This window comes from Rhincodon typus, chromosome 13, assembly GCF_021869965.1.
Source record: "Rhincodon typus isolate 14 chromosome 13, sRhiTyp1.1, whole genome shotgun sequence".
Taxonomy (NCBI): Eukaryota; Metazoa; Chordata; class Chondrichthyes; order Orectolobiformes; family Rhincodontidae; genus Rhincodon; species Rhincodon typus.
In genome coordinates this window covers 53,509,513-53,525,178 of record NC_063344.1, presented here as the reverse complement: position 1 = coordinate 53,525,178, position 15,666 = coordinate 53,509,513, and the positions used below count along the sequence as shown (strand labels likewise).

The 15,666-nt window shown below is 40.4% G+C and overlaps 1 protein-coding gene across 10 annotated transcripts in view; it reads left to right on the top strand.

Annotated features, from left to right (window-relative positions):
* nmnat3 (nicotinamide nucleotide adenylyltransferase 3) overlaps positions 1-15,666 on the top strand; it is a 65,340-nt gene that overhangs the window by 5,180 nt on the left and 44,494 nt on the right. For 8 of the 10 annotated variants that reach the window (XR_007263550.1, XM_048604726.1, XM_048604728.1 and 5 more), the window contains one exon: positions 2,794-2,938. The exons of the other annotated variants lie outside the window; for them this stretch is intronic. Coding sequence is in view for 7 of the 8 variants with exons in the window: in XM_048604726.1 (XP_048460683.1) it covers positions 2,830-2,938 (109 nt within the window). In the remaining variant the exon portion in view is untranslated. The remainder of the gene's footprint in view (positions 1-2,793; positions 2,939-15,666) is intronic. 10 annotated transcript variants of the gene reach the window in all.

Below are 15,666 nucleotides of genomic sequence, written 5' to 3'. Positions count from 1 at the left end.
CCGCAGAATTCCAAGCATCTCACTTACTGTTGCGACAACAGTGTTTACGGATTTTATTTCCTGACCAACCTGTTCAGCAATGTTATGACCCACTTCTGGAGCAGGTGGGACATGATCCCAGGCCTCCTGGTCAGAGATAGGGACATGACCACTACACCGCAGGAGGTGCTGGTTCAGTTGAGTTTCTGATCAATGATAATCTGCAGAATGTTTTGCAGTTGGAGTTTTGGTGATGGCATTATTATGAATATCATGGGGAAATAGTTAAATTCTTTCTTGTTGGAAATGCTCATTGCCTGTTGGCGAATTGAATTACTGTTACAGGGTGTTTGTATTTCAGATTTCCAGCACACACAGTATTGTACTTTAGTACTTGAACTTATCTGCTGAAGCCTGAATTTTGTACAGCTCTTGCTGCTTGTGGGCATGAATAGCTACAATAGGTGAGGAATTGCAATTGTTATTGAGCACTGTGGATTTACCTGCCAGAATTCACAATTCTAACCTTTTTGAAGGAGGATTACATTTCATCGGATAGCATTAAATAAAGTCACTGTAGTAACATGGCTCCTCTCTTGTTAGAGAGAGAGACACCTAGTGGTGGTTTAATTTGAGTGCCATCACGCATCGGGTGAGGTTGAGAAAGCATGACTTTCATGCTAACCTCAGCTGGTGTGGGAAATGTACCCATGCTGTCATTCTGCGTCACCAACCAGCCGTCCAATCAAGAGCTAACCAGCTTCCAACATACGCTACAGAAATGTGCCACTCAGCCAATCAGTCTGTGCCAATATTTGTGCTCCATTCAAGCCTCTCATTTTTCCTCCTCTAAATCTACCAGCATAAGCCTTCCTTGTGTGTTAGCTGAGCTTCCCTTTACAAGGGAAGGTAATTGATGAAGCACCTGAAAGGTTGGGCCTGAGGAATTCCTGAAATGATATCCTGGGACTGATATGATTGACGTCTGACAACAACAACACCTTTTTATATGCTCAGTGTGATTCCAGCCATTAGAGAGTTTCCTCCTCTGCCCGATTCCCATTGACTTCTATTTTGTTAACACTTCTTGATGCCACACCCAATCAAATGCTACTTTCATGTCAAGGGCAGTCACCCTTGCTTCACTTATTGAGTTTGGTTACATTTTCTTCCATGTTTGCACTGAAGCTGTAATGATGTTAGAGCTGTGTGTCCCTGACAGAACCTGAACTGAGCATCAACGAGCCATTATCGATGAGCAATTGCTGTTTGATGGTATTGTCAATGACACCTTCCATCACTCTGCTGATCCTTGAGAATAGAACTGCTGGAGTAGTAACAGACTTCTAATTTGTGGACAGGACACATCTGGGTAATTTCACCATGATTGGGTAGGTGCTTTGTGTAGTTTTACAAGCACAGCTCAGTACAGCCACAGCTAATTTTGGAGTGCAGATTTTCAGCATTATAGCTGGGATGTTGTCTTGACTCCTTCAGTTAGAATGCAGTTCTATACTGCAGCAAACGAGCTATCTAGTTCAGTAATTTCTGGCTTCAATTTGGTATTATTACAGTATCAGACAAAAATAATGGTTAGAAGAAAAATAGGGCTTTCAAAGAATCTTGTAGGATGAGAGCACATATTGGTTTGAAATTCGTTGCTGCACTATTTTAGGAAGCCCATTTATTTTAAACTGATTTGACATTTGTTAAGATAACAGAGAGAGCTTTTTGATGAAACCATCAAATGTTTGAATGCTTTTCAACAGCATAATTTCAAGGCCAACGATTATTGAAACTTGACAAAATGCTACTATTCCAGAGAGTTTTGGAGTCATTTTCCCTTTATTCGCAGAAAGCACTGTTAATACTGTTGTTTGAGCAACGAGAGGCAGAGATTTTCATTCCAGTATTACTCAGGTGGCACGGTGGTTAGCACTGCTGCCTCACAGCACCAGGGACCTGGGTTTAATTCCACCCTCGGGCGACTGTCTGTGTGGTATTTGCACGTTCTTCCTGTGTCTGCGTGGGTTTCCTCCGGGTGCTTTGGTTTCCTCACACAGTCCAAAGATGTGCAGGCTAGGTGGATTGGCCATGCTAAGTTGCCCGTAGTGTGCAGGGATATGTAGATTAGGTGGGCTATAGGGGGATAGGTCTGGGTGGGATGCTCTGAGGGGCGGTGTGGACTTGTTGGGCCGAAGGGCATGTTTCCACACTGTAGGGATTCTATGATTCTACGATTTTAAGTTTGATTCTGAGCATGGTTCACTTATATGCATCTCAAAAAGCACATGAAGCTATGGAGTTTCATGTTCTAAGATGTGGGGTGAGGGTAAGTGCTTTGATGTTCGGGGAGAGGTCAGATGCATGCCACTCTGTGCAAAGGGAAATGGAAAGCAGCACTGTCACATGTGCATGACAAACTATTGGATCACTGGTTTGACATTATTCACAAAGTTTACACTAATGCATTAGTCAGTGAACTGCTTGAGCTCTAGTGTTGTAAATACAGGCTTTGATTCCTCTAGAATTCAAAAACACTCGTTACCCTCGCATCCTTAACAATGATCTCCACTGTTCAGATCATTCCAGTGTACCGTGTACTAATACAATTTTCTTTATAATGCCTTCTCAATAGATATGGTATTTACTTCCTTGCTCTGAGTCTATCAAATTCCTACTTCTTATTTTGTTTATCATTCCAAGTCCAAGTACATATCAGTCAAAACCGCATCTCAGATTCTCTATGTACCTCAGTAATATTTATCCATGATTCTGACCAGCTCAATTACTATATTTCTTCCTTCCTTTAAGCTTTAATTTTGGCATCAGACACCAGCCTGTGCTAAAATGATTAACCGAGTTCCAGTTGCATTGATTGCCTGCGGCTCCTTCAACCCTATCACAAATATGCACATGCGAATGTTCGAACTTGCTAGAGATCATCTTCATCAAACAGGTCAGTTTTCTCGCAACTTTAAGTGGAGCTGTGCTACATTTCATCTTAAAATGACCACAAGATAAAATGAAATATTGAAATTACTTTTTATCATTCCAAGGAGATTCAGTTGACAATAATAACCTCTTTTGTAATGAATACGAGTGCGCAAAAACAGAATGAAAAGCCAATTTATTTAGACAGCTGTTGAGTAGATGAAAGGTGACCAGTTACGTTCCCCCTGATTCCTGCTATGTGTTTACGTTTGTCAGAATGATGGGTGTCAGCACTGATGAGGGTACCGTTGTTCTGCTGTTTTCCTGCACATCAGATATTAATCTTTCTGAATTCAGGGTCAGCACACTTTGGGTGCAGATTGATGACCTCTTCACAATCCTGTTTAAATGTGTGACTGTTCCGACCTTGAATCAAAATGTCTATTCCAATATTTCTTTTGAGAGAAGTTATTAACTAGTTCAGAATTAGGAGAAATTTTATGAACCTGCAAGCAGTGGTTTATTTGATGAAAGAACTGCGGATGCTGTAAATCAGAAATAGGTAATTATATAATAGGTAATTATATAAACCTGGCAACATTCTTGGTCATATTTTACACAGTGCTAGCCCATAAATAATAGATTTGTTTAATTTTAAAACAGAAGTTGCTGAAAAAAAGAAATCAGACTTAACGTTTCGGATCTAGTGACCCTTCCTCGGAACCTTTCTCATCACAGATGCTGCCAGACCTGCTGAGCTTTTCCAGCAACTTCTGTTTTTGTTAGTGGTTTACTTGAGTCTGGCTAAACTCACTGAAGTTTGGATTTTTACAAGGTTAACGCTCAGGTCATCAGTCTGGCCTTGAACCCGTTCCAGAATTTTGTAGGGAACGCCATCAACGACAAGTTCCTCTTCCAGCTATGCACCAACTTGAGATGGAACTATATCATCTTTCCTTCGCTGTCAGTGAGTCAGAAACCTGGAACTCACTCCTTAACGGTACCATGGATGGACCTACACCACATGCACAACAGCTATTCAAGAAGGTGCCTCGCCAATAACTTCTTTGGGACTCTTGGGGTTGAGCACCAAATGCTAACTTTGCCAGTGTTGCTGACATCCCAAGATAGGTCTTCTCCAGTCATGCCGCCTGACAGTGTCCTATGCCTGTATAGAGGATGGTAATGAGTGGTTATAAGTAATCTAGTGATCATTCATTTGTGAAGCAAAATTAAACAAATCTATTATTTATGGGCTAGCACTGTGTAAAATATGACCAAGAATGTTGCCAGGTTTATATAATTACCTATTTTTCACTCATATCTTTTAGAGAAGGTAGCTTGCTGTACCTATCTGCGACTCTAGTCTCCCTAAATAGTTAATTCTTAATAGCCTCAGAAGTCTACCAATCTACTCAGTAGAATCAGTCATGATCTCACCATTACTGATGTGTATTAGATATCAATAATTGATTTTAACTCATCAGCTTTTGCCCTGTATTAGGTATATAACATAGTTTCTGGTACCTTTCCAGACTAGTTTTCAGACAAAGATATCATTAGCTGTCATGAGAATGAATATTGTCCATTTTTTTTACTGACCATTTAAAGAAGCTTAAATGATCAGATTTTCCTGGACAGAATAGAAATTCATAAGAGGCTTGTGCCAGAGACATCTAAAATATTAATAACACCAATGCAACTCAGATGGTAGAGTGATCGTGCATCCTCTTTTATGAATTGCAAATTGTCATTGCCATTGTATTAAATCCATGCTGTTGGCCATGTGCCACAGAAATACTGACAGGTGGCACATTTGCACCCACTTGGTTGTCACAGTTAAACCTGTATTCTTCACAGTGAACTACAATTATGCACAGGGTACAAGTATGCCATATTTGTGAGTTAATTATCATGAATGTCTGTGAGATCTTTAAAAATGCACATGGCGAAAATGAAATGAAAAGTCATGATTTCTGAATCAGAGGAGATGGAACTCAACATTAGCAATGATACAAACTAGTGAAGTGATTGGGAAAGGAAATGGAGCAGAGAGTACAAACAGCACCAGGTGCACTACTTCTGTTTTGTGCCCTCCATGAATCTGAATCTTATCCCCAGGGTTCCTAATCACAAATCATTTTAATAAAAATAAAACTGAGAATGAAATTGACTGACTCTTTCACTGGTTGTTCTCAACGTGCTCTCTATTAACTCAGGTTCCAGTGCAAGTGAAGTCTATAAAAGCGTTGTTAATTTAAAGATACACTAAGTACTTTTGAAATTTTACATGCAAGTAATAGTCTGAATTAGTATGTGACGGAAATGCTTGTTCTGTTTTCAGTGTTTAGATATACTGCACATTAGTCCTCTTTTATTTTTCTATTAGGTTTGGTTTGTAGCAGCCCCACTGTTCCTGTTGATGATCCTGTCTAATCAATTCTAAACCCATTTATTGATATTTCTCAAATTCAGCATGTTAACTAAATTATTATTCATACGTTGGCAAGCCACAGTTTGAAGTGCCAATATCACATAGCTGTTGGCACTCGTGTATTCAATTATTAATTAATCCCTAGAAAGAACAGTCCTAAAATGAGGGTTAAACTCAACAAAACATACATATTAGCATAGGCGAACTACCAAGTGTTTACAGCTCAAAAACAGCCTAACTGTGGGAATGTGGTGATCTAGTAGTAATGTCACTGGATTAATAATCTAGAGCCCCAGGCTGGTGTCCTGGAGAAATAAGTTCAAATTGCATCATGGCAGCTAGTGAAATTTGAATTTTGTAAAAACCTGGAATAAAAAGCTAGCCTAGTGGCAGCTATGTAACCATTGTCAATTGTTGTAAAAGATAATCTGGTTCACTAATTTCCTTTAGGGAATGAATCTGACATTCTTACCTGGTATGGCCTACACTTGACTCCAGATCTACAGAAATATGGTTGACTCCTAACTGCCCTGGGGCTGCAATAAATGCTGGTCCAGCCAATGACACCTACATCCTATGAACAATGAGAGGAGAAAGTAAACTACCCAGCCCAGCCTTGCTAGTGCTTTTTTAGACATGAACTGCTTCTAGCCACAAACTCTCTTGGAGCTATATCACTGTTTGTTGACTGTCACTGGGTCAAAATCCTGGAACGCTTATCCTAGCGACTCTGTGGTGCCCATCACATGGACTGCAGCATTTTATGAAAGTTGCTCACCACTGCTTACTCAAGGACAATAGGTGCTGGGCAGTAGATGCTGATCCAACCAGTGATGCCTACATCCCATTATCAAAATTTGAAAAACTGCTCCCATTTTGCTTGATTTGACTGTAGCCACATGGCAACATATCTACACTATTCCCCTGCTTTTTTTTTGACCATGTATCCTAAAAATTCCATTTATGAATTAGTACAAATTATTGTTGATAATGCCCACCCCCAATAACATTGTGATGTTTTACTATGTTGAAAGTGCTGTATAAAATACAAGTTGTTATTGATGCTGAGAGAAAGCTAATTTCACCCAATCCAGGAAAATCAAAACTTTAGCTGTAAAAATTATAAAGCCCAGCCAGATTTCAGTACAAAATATAGCTATAAATAAAAGATGACAAGGCTTCAATTTACTTTAATTATAGCTTTAGCATTAGATCTATCAATGCAATCTCTAAATTGATGTTGAGGCTGCATTGTTGTAAGTCGTAATTGTTACCATTTATAAGTGTTCTGACTTGCGGATGTGCTAGTGAGCTAATGTTTAAAGTAGATGTCGCTATGTCTGATCAACATCTCTAGGACTACACCTGCCAACTCCTTTCTATGAATATGATAATATTCTTTCGGTTATCAGCATTCCTAAGTTTATCTCTTCTCATGTGTCAAATTAAGAATGGGGATGTCTCTTAGTATTACACCCTTGGGGTCCGTAGGAACTGGAATTGTAACAATCTATGATAAATTATCTTTCTCCTAAAATAAATATTACCCTTGGGGCATTCCCACATTTTAATGTAGCATCTCTAATTCACACAACTAACATAAACATAAATCTCTGATTCCCATGGTTGCCATTCATTGTAGAGTCTGGAAGCATTGATTTTTCTTCTTTCTACAATTTCTGCTCACTAGGAGTTTAGCCTGGCTCAGTAGGTTTTAAGGCAATGGTGTGCTGAGCTTACAACTGAATGTTATCATGATAATGAAGAAAGGTGGTGTTGTGTCTGATGACCTATGATCATACTGTATACTAGATGAGTAAGGTACCATTATGCCAGTTTGCTTTTCCCCTGATCACCTTTTGCTCTCATGCCAAAACTTTCATCATCAATTGGAGTTAAAAATATTGCCTTCTCCCCATCATCTTTTTAAGGGCAATTAGCAACGGGTCATAAATGTTAGCCCAGCCAGCAATACCCACATTCATGAATGAATAATAAAACAAAAATCTTGCACCCTATGGCACTATAACTAATACTGGGAACTGCTCTGGTTCTCTGTACTTTTCCATTGTTGAAGTGTTAAACGCCAACTATTGAGCCTCCATGGAAAAAGTAATTTTTTCTCACATAATTGAAGACTGATAATTGGTGCTCAAGGCTTAATGTTTGATGGTGAGCAAGTAGAAAAGTTTTGGATAAATTGGGATTTTTTTAAAAAAGTAAATTCGAGGAGGTCAGTAAGGGAATTGAAACTTTAAACAGATGAAGGCATGAATGAGAGTTTTGGGGGCTGATGGAGATGAGGAATGGTTGATGGAGATGTTGTCACAGATGTGGGAAAGAGGTAAAAATCAAAGTATTGCTGATGTTGGAAATCAGAACTGACAGGAAAGTTGGAAATGCACAGTGAGTCAGGCCAGATCTGAGAAGAGAAGACCCCAGCTCGAGCTTCAGGTTTGGACCATGGATTAAAATTGAAAATTGGCAATTTTAATTATGGTATGATGTGGAGTCCATTTAAGATTGAAACAATTTGCTGAATTTGTCAGCTGCCAAGGCCAGCCTGAATGAACAATTGAAGCTGATGGAAGTGGTAACTCAGTTTCTGATCAGAACTTGTCAACAAGTTTGATCTTATCACTATTCCTTTAGAGAATGCTGTGGTTTATTGAACTGTGTAGTAACAGATGAAGAAGAGGTAAATTAGAGCGTAATCAGCATGTAGAGATTTTGATTACTTATGGATAATGTCTACAAGAGACAGCATACAGCTGAGTAACTGAAAGGAACTCTTTTCCAAAACCATTTTATCTCTCCAACATGTTCAAAGTACCCTCAGAATGTACCACTTTGATTCAGATACCTCCCTACTTTTCCTCTTGTTGGTATATTCCAAAGGAATACTGAACTTGTGAATATTTTCTTGCACCAAAGGGGCCCCACAAATGCTTGGAGAAGAAGAGCAATTATTACTTGATGTAGTTGAGCCACATTGTGGTCAGCTAAGCCAGTTGCACACCTTTGAGTAGATTTTAAACATACTTTGTCCCTGATGGATGCAGGGTGCCAGCCAATCTACCTACTAGTACCAGTGGAAGGCCCAGACTGTTTTAAAGCTAACTCACAAGCATACAGGCAGCAGACTGAGGGTACCAAGCATTGCAGCTTATCTTTACCAGGTTAGTGCAGCAGGGATGGAAGGGAACTTGAAGCAGACTTTGTTATTTCTGCAGAGGAAACAACACATTCTTGAGTTGTGCTTTGCAACAATTGTACTGAGACAAAACTTTTGTTTGAGGCGAAGTGCCATCTGCTGCATATGCATATACTCTGTGACCTTGATGAGCGACAACGTCAAAGGCCAATCTGGTGTATAGAACATTACTAATGAAAATCCAGTCTGTGGAAAGTGGCAGATGGGGAGATGGAAGGAAGGCAAAAGCATGTGGTTCCAGATAACTTGGCATCAGTGCTTAATTTCAAGATTGCAAACACATAAAAAATATAACTGAAACCAAGGAGCTGGCAATGTATAGCCTATATACCAGCTGCCCTATTACTGACTTCACCACCAGGGGCAAGTTGTTGCTGCACTAGTTTGATAATTATGCTTGCAAAGTTGCCGGTGTGCATCCCACTCCTAGCTGAGAAAGAAGGTTGAACAACTTAGTGTGAAAGATTTTGAGAAAGGTAGTGAGTGAGTGGGTAGCTGGAAAAAATGCCACAACTATTCAGTAACCATCAGACTTCCTCCAACATTCAAACTTGCAGCAACTATCTGAGCTTCCTTGAAATTGACAATGATGTACCTCATGAGTTAAGCAGAAATGATACAGGATTAACCCTTGTCTCAAATTGCATCAGCATTTAATAAAGTCAACTGACTTTCCTCAACAGTGCATCCACCAATATGCTTACAGAGCATACTTCAGGATAAGCTATAAAGCATATTTATTGTGATTCATAAAAAATTATACAAAGCGAAATAAATCCGTGGATAAAGAGCAGTTGCTCGTTAATTTCCACCAGTACTTCAAGAAGTGTTTGATTTCATGGAAGCCTTAAATTGAGGTTCTTCATTTTAAATGATTTGTGTGCAGCAGCATTTGATCCCATAAGACCAGATTTCTGGTGCCGCCTGGTCTGTGATAGCCCAGCTAAGATGTTGGTGGTGAGACCCCCAACCCACCACAGTGACGATTGCCTCTCAGCAGTTTAACCCTGTGAGGAGCATTCATTTAAGCTGCTTTAAAGCAAGGCTTTCCCCTCTCTCCCTGGAGGAAGTTCCACTTGAGAGAGGTGAATGTCAGCTGACACTTCTGTCATTATAGCAGTGTTAGGCAGGAGTGGTGGTCACTGCTGGGATTACAGGTAGTTCCGATGAGGAGTAGCCTATTCTAATGGTAAATCCAGGTTGTAGCCAGGGCTATGTTGGGTGCTATGAGGTGGGGACAGGTGGTACTGGGTCTGAAAGGCAAGTTGACGAGTGTAAAGGGTAAAGGCTGACCTGAGGGGTCGGTGCCTCTGGATATTGGTGTCCTTGGCTAAAGCTACCATGTTTCCCACTTTTTAAATCATTTACAGAATGAGTGTTGCTGGCTAGGCCAGCGTTTATTGTCCATCTCTAAGTGTGATGTGAGCCTCTTCCTGTCATAAGTAAATTGAGCCGTGGGAACATGATGAATAGACCCTGAATAGACACCAATACCCAGAAACGCCAACCCACAATGGTACCTGATGACCACTATTTATTCTATGCACATGATCAAACCTGACCCTCATGGACTGGTCTCTTCAGCCATTGGCAAAAAGGCATCTTTCATCCAACTTCATTCCCATCCTGCTCCCCAGCAACACCCCTCCCCACCCCCGTGCAACTCCAGCAAAACTGATTTCTGACATGTCCATAGCCTTACATATATGGAATGGTGCTGACACCTGTGCATTAATTATGGAAAACCAGCACGGATTGTTAAAGGTAAACTTTGTTGATTGAGTTTGTTAGAAATATTTAATTATATTGGAGGACTTTCTGGGAAGGACAGGAAAAGTTTGAATTATATGAACATTTTCTGGTTTAAGATTTTAGTATGTGATTTTTCTGAAAATGAAGCAGATCATTTTGTGTACTGTGGTTTACCTTTTTTTTACTGTAACAGTGACTTTGGTGCAACAGCTAAGCAAAACTTTCAAGGAGTTAAGAGATGCTGTTGATTGCCTTAAGCACTGGAAAAACCTGGCTTTGAGAGGACTGGGGGCCTCTGTGGTAACAGTTACCTTGCAACCCTTTCTGTCTTTACAGACTCAGGAATTTGGGTAAAGAAGACATCCTGATGCTGTTAAGTCTCTTTCCTGAAATTCTGTTCTCAGCGGAGCTCCTGGGAAGATGAAAGTTTCCAAATACTAAAATTTTTGTCCACCCGGTAAAACTTGATTTACTGCACTGTGACCAATTCGTAGAAACTCAAACCCAAGTTGGTTTGAATTAGAAGCAGACACATTGTCATCAATCTGTGACTTTGTGGTAAATTCAGCTTCATGGACAAGAAAGAGTGGACGTGAGAAGTTGTCACATTTTGTCCTTTGTTTCCAGATCTTTGGCCGACAGAGTTGTTTTCTCTCATTTTGACTTTTTGTTTGGAAGAAAACAACTGCAGAGAGTTGTCTCTTTGTGTTGTGAGAGTATATCTTTTTGAGGATCCGGGCAATATAGTTTGCTGTCACTTGCTTTAAGAATAAGTTTTGTTTCTGCTAAGTGGATTGAGGTCATTTAAAGAAGGCTGGTGGATGTTTCTTTTGTTCTGGAGAACAGTACGAAAGAGTGGAATTGGCCATTTTGGTAATTGAATCAACACGTTTATATGAATGGTGCAAATGGTTGAGTTGGCACTTGATTTACCAGTGCATTCCTTCCAGCATAGTTGCAACAGGCTTTTGATGGAGAACAGATGCATTTGAGGATAATGTTTAATTTTGTGCACATGGAATTCCAAAAGGTGCTTGCTGAAGTGTTTTATAACAGGCCTGTTAGCAAAGTTAAAGATTGTGTGTAGAAGCAGTGTGGATATTAAACTTGAGTGATGGCAAATAGAATGTAGTGGTAGACAATTTGTTTCCAGAGGAGGTATGCAGTGTTAGAATTAGAATCTCAGCTTAAGTTTAGATATTAATACAGAACTACAGAACAATTTCCAAACTTGACGATGACACGTGGTTGCAAGTATTGTGAACTGTAAGGAGGTTAGGGATAGCGTTACAATCTCAGAGTAAACAGGCAAATTTGTGTTACAATCCCAGCCAAATAGGTCACCAAATTCCATTAAAACGTGCCTTTTTACCAAAGAGTTCAAATCTTTCAGTTTTCAGATCAGACCTTGGAACTCTCTCTGCTCCAAATCAGCCTTTTTGAACAACTCCTTATCTACCAGCGGTTCAGTGTCTCCTCCTTAGATTGGGTTCCACTGGATTCAAACAAAGCTGTGCTTTTGCCTGAAAGCATGATTCCAGGTCAGCTTCTTGCAGCCACCTTTCTAACTACTCACTCTCAAACTACTGTTCATTGACCCTTGAATTATTTCAGTTACTTCAAGAGCATCTTGTTCCTGCTTACTAAGCAGAATTAAATGGAGCCAGCAATGGGATGTCCTATGCCCCAAATGTTACATGTTCACAGATTTCCCAGCTCACCGTGATTTCGAAAATGGATTTTATCACAATAAACTTCAAGAGGGTGTAGATAGGTTGATGCATAGTGATGCATAAAATTTAGTGCAACAAAATATGAAGTCATAAATTTTGGAAAGAAGAACAAGGAGAGGCAACGCCAATAATGTATCTCGTTCTAACAGGAACACAGGGACTTGAAGTGGATGTGTTTAAACCAGTAATGTTGGCAGGGCAGATTGAAAAAGTGGTTAATAAGACATGTAATATCTTGAGCTGAGTAAATAGAAGTATTCAGGCCTGGACTTTCAGTTGAGGAGACTCTGCAGACCTTTTAAAAATGATTGTTGGAATCCAATTCTGGATTCCTGCCCCATTTCCCCAGTGATGCTTTCCAGCCCTAAGTATTTCCCAGGCAGTTTTAATGGATTACCTTAGGCAGTCCAGGTCTAGGTGACCAGATAAGTGATGAAGTCTGACTCCTAGGCTATTGGCTGTACTTCAGGTGTGTTCAGCAATCCAGAAGCAAATTGTAATGCTTTTAAACTTGCCTCTTCTGTGGAGTTCCCTTTAAAACATATTTACATATCACTGAACACACAATCTGCCACAAATCTGTGCATTCTGGCAATGCTTTCAAATGTAATTTTTTTTCAAATTACCTTGCAAATATTCCTTTATATGATTCAGGATGGTAACTAGCTGAAACTGGTTAATTCCAAAGAGCAAACACTAATTTCTGAAGAAGGGCCCCGACTCGAAATGTCAACTTTCCTGCTCCTCTGATGCTGTCTGGCCTGCTGTGTTCCTCCAGCTCCACACTGTGTTGTCTCTGACTCCAACATCTGCAGTTCTTGCTATCTCTGGCTAATTAAGGGTTAGTTGGGTGAGAATTGATTTGTATAAATAAGGCGAGCTGTTGGGATGTGTGTTTTCTGGGATGTAACAAACTAAAATAAAACTTTCACAGCAGATTTGATTTACATTTAAATACTGTTATCTTGTAGTATATAACAACTACATCACACTTAACTACTTACACCCCTGGACTCCTGATAACTACAGCATGCAATCCCCAAACAAGATTCTAACCATCCTACCACCCTAAATCCCCACCCCTTGGTGATCCTAACCTGATTTTCCCCCCTCCCCCAGTCTCCCTGCTAGATCTCAACCACGCAGCTAAGACTGAACATCCGAACCTTCCCCTGATGCCTGCACCTTTTCTGGACCCCAACAACTCTCTCTTCTGCTCCACCTCCCCCCCCTTCACCTGCAACATTGGTTATGCCAGTTTTGGTCAAACACTACCAGAAAATCCAGTGCACCTGGCAGAAAGTCCTGATCCTAGACTGCAGTACAAGTTGGATCAGCTAACAGAATGCTGGATGAAGATGATTCCTCGGTGGTCTAGCCACTTATATTTTCATCAAAGAAGAAAATGCTGAGCAGGTGACTGAATAGCTATAACCATAAGAGGCAGGCAGAACTGGAACTGTCAGATGATCATTTTTCCACTGGTGTTAGATTTTTTAAAAAAGGCGTGTGAGGAGAAACAGCATAATATCTATAACTTTAAATTTGTTTATTTCTTAGAGCTAGTAGGAACTGCAGATGCTGGAAAATCTGAGATAACAAGGTGTAGAGCTGGATGAACACAATAGGCCAAGCAGCATCACAGGAGCAGGAAGGCTGACGTAAGGATCTAGGCCTGAAACGTCAGCCTTCCTGCTCCTATGATGCTGCTTGGCCTGCTGTGTTCATCTATTTCTTAGAGCAGCTGCTGTGTATTTCTAGCATCTTTTGATTATTTTTGTTTCACACTTCAAGCGTGAAGGTAGTTTTCTCTCTTTGTTTATACCAACCACAAACAGCCTCGACCTTTTTTTCTGCAATGCAGCACTGAAGATGTGTCCCATGCAGAAGATTGTTCTTACAAACATGTAGGCTCACGTCGAACAATAAATCCTTAGGAAGTGAAATTTGCTGAGCTATTGAACTTCCTTTTATGTGGTTAGTTAATTGTGTAATTTTGATTTGTTGGTGTTGAATGCTATTTGGTGTTTGGTTGTTTGCAATGATAAAGATGTGCCTGATCGTGCTCTGCTCTCCATTCTCATTGAGTGAAATGTTGTCCACTACTGTGCCCATCTACCAGGAAAGGAGCCATTTTGTGATATTTATATGACAATCTGTAGTCTGAACAATCTGAACGATATGGAATGAATATGTCAGTCTTTCCCAAGTTCTGTACTGGTCTGAAACCATTTTAATGCCTTTGACTTCATGTGGCTCTGGGTGGAAATTTGGGGGTTAAAAGTTGAGTGCGATGAGTTTCTGGGGACAGAGAGAGATCCTTTAGTGAGCCATGAGGGAGAGGAAGGAAGGCCTCCATTGTAGCAACAGATGTGGAAGGCCCCGTCTTCCCTCTTTAACCTCCTCATCTTCCCTTCCTTTGATCCCCTCATCAAAATTCAGTTTGTCCAGAAACAGAGCGGACGCCTGTCCTTTCAAAGGCTTAATGCGGCAGCGAATGTGGTGTGTGGTGAATTCGGCAGTGCCCGCCAATCAGAGATAAACATGCACTTACTTAAAGGGCTCCTGCAACTGTCAGAACTCAGCCTGGAGCTGGTGACCCCAAAATCTCTTCTAGTCCCACAGTATGGGAAGCCCTGAAATGCATCATGTAGGATATTCTCAGAAGATGTCCTATTTGCTGTTAATGCAGAAAATCATTTTCCTAGCTGGCGTTTACATGATTGTGAATATGAGCACTGTCAGTATTATTGTTGAACTTTCTTATTTGTACTTTGAATTGAAAAGTCAATGTGTTTGAAATGGATGGATTTGCATCTTTTGTTCATTTAGGTGTACGTTCTCATGAGGATATACTGCTTGTTGAAAGGAAATCAAGAGTACTTATTGAGGCAGGCTTTTAAAGTTACCTGTTTGTTTTAATGTTGTTGTTAGAGCCTTGCTATCTGTGAAGCTGTGTTTACAGTGGTGTTCTCTGGAGGGCGTGTCTTTAAGCTCATCCACATTATTGGTGGGAATGTGGAGTGGCAGTAGTGAGGGCAGTGAACACACAGAGTCACACATGTGGAACTGGAAATAGAACAACATTTGCCTAGTCATTCAGTTGTTCTGCTCATCGAAAGTGTATTAGATGGAAACACCCAGACCTGGTGGGTGAGATCGCAAGTCACATATTGAAGCAAAGCTTGTAGTCAATGGTGAAGGGATGACATCCACTGCTGACCCTCAAATTACCCACAGACTTAGTAGGCTTTATATTGTGGATTTTCCCCTGTTCTGACATGAGTTTCAATCTAGTGATGTCTGCCCAGAACCAGTTAAGTCATCACAACCAAAACCTCCACGGCAATATCGAATTCTCCTCGTCACATCTCTGATATATCAAGAAGCTGCAGTCCTTTCTACACCGTTACTGAAGTGTAATTTTCTTGCTAAGCTGTGCAAGGTGTGCAGCTATACAGCAGCCTAAAAGGCACCATATAGTTATAGTTCTGTTCTAAATGGTGGATATGTGTATTGCCCTGTAGAAACATAAAGTGCCATGCACGGTAAAGAAGGGGCCAAACAGAATCAGAGATAGTAGGAACTGCAGATGCTGGAAAATCTGAGATAACAAGGTG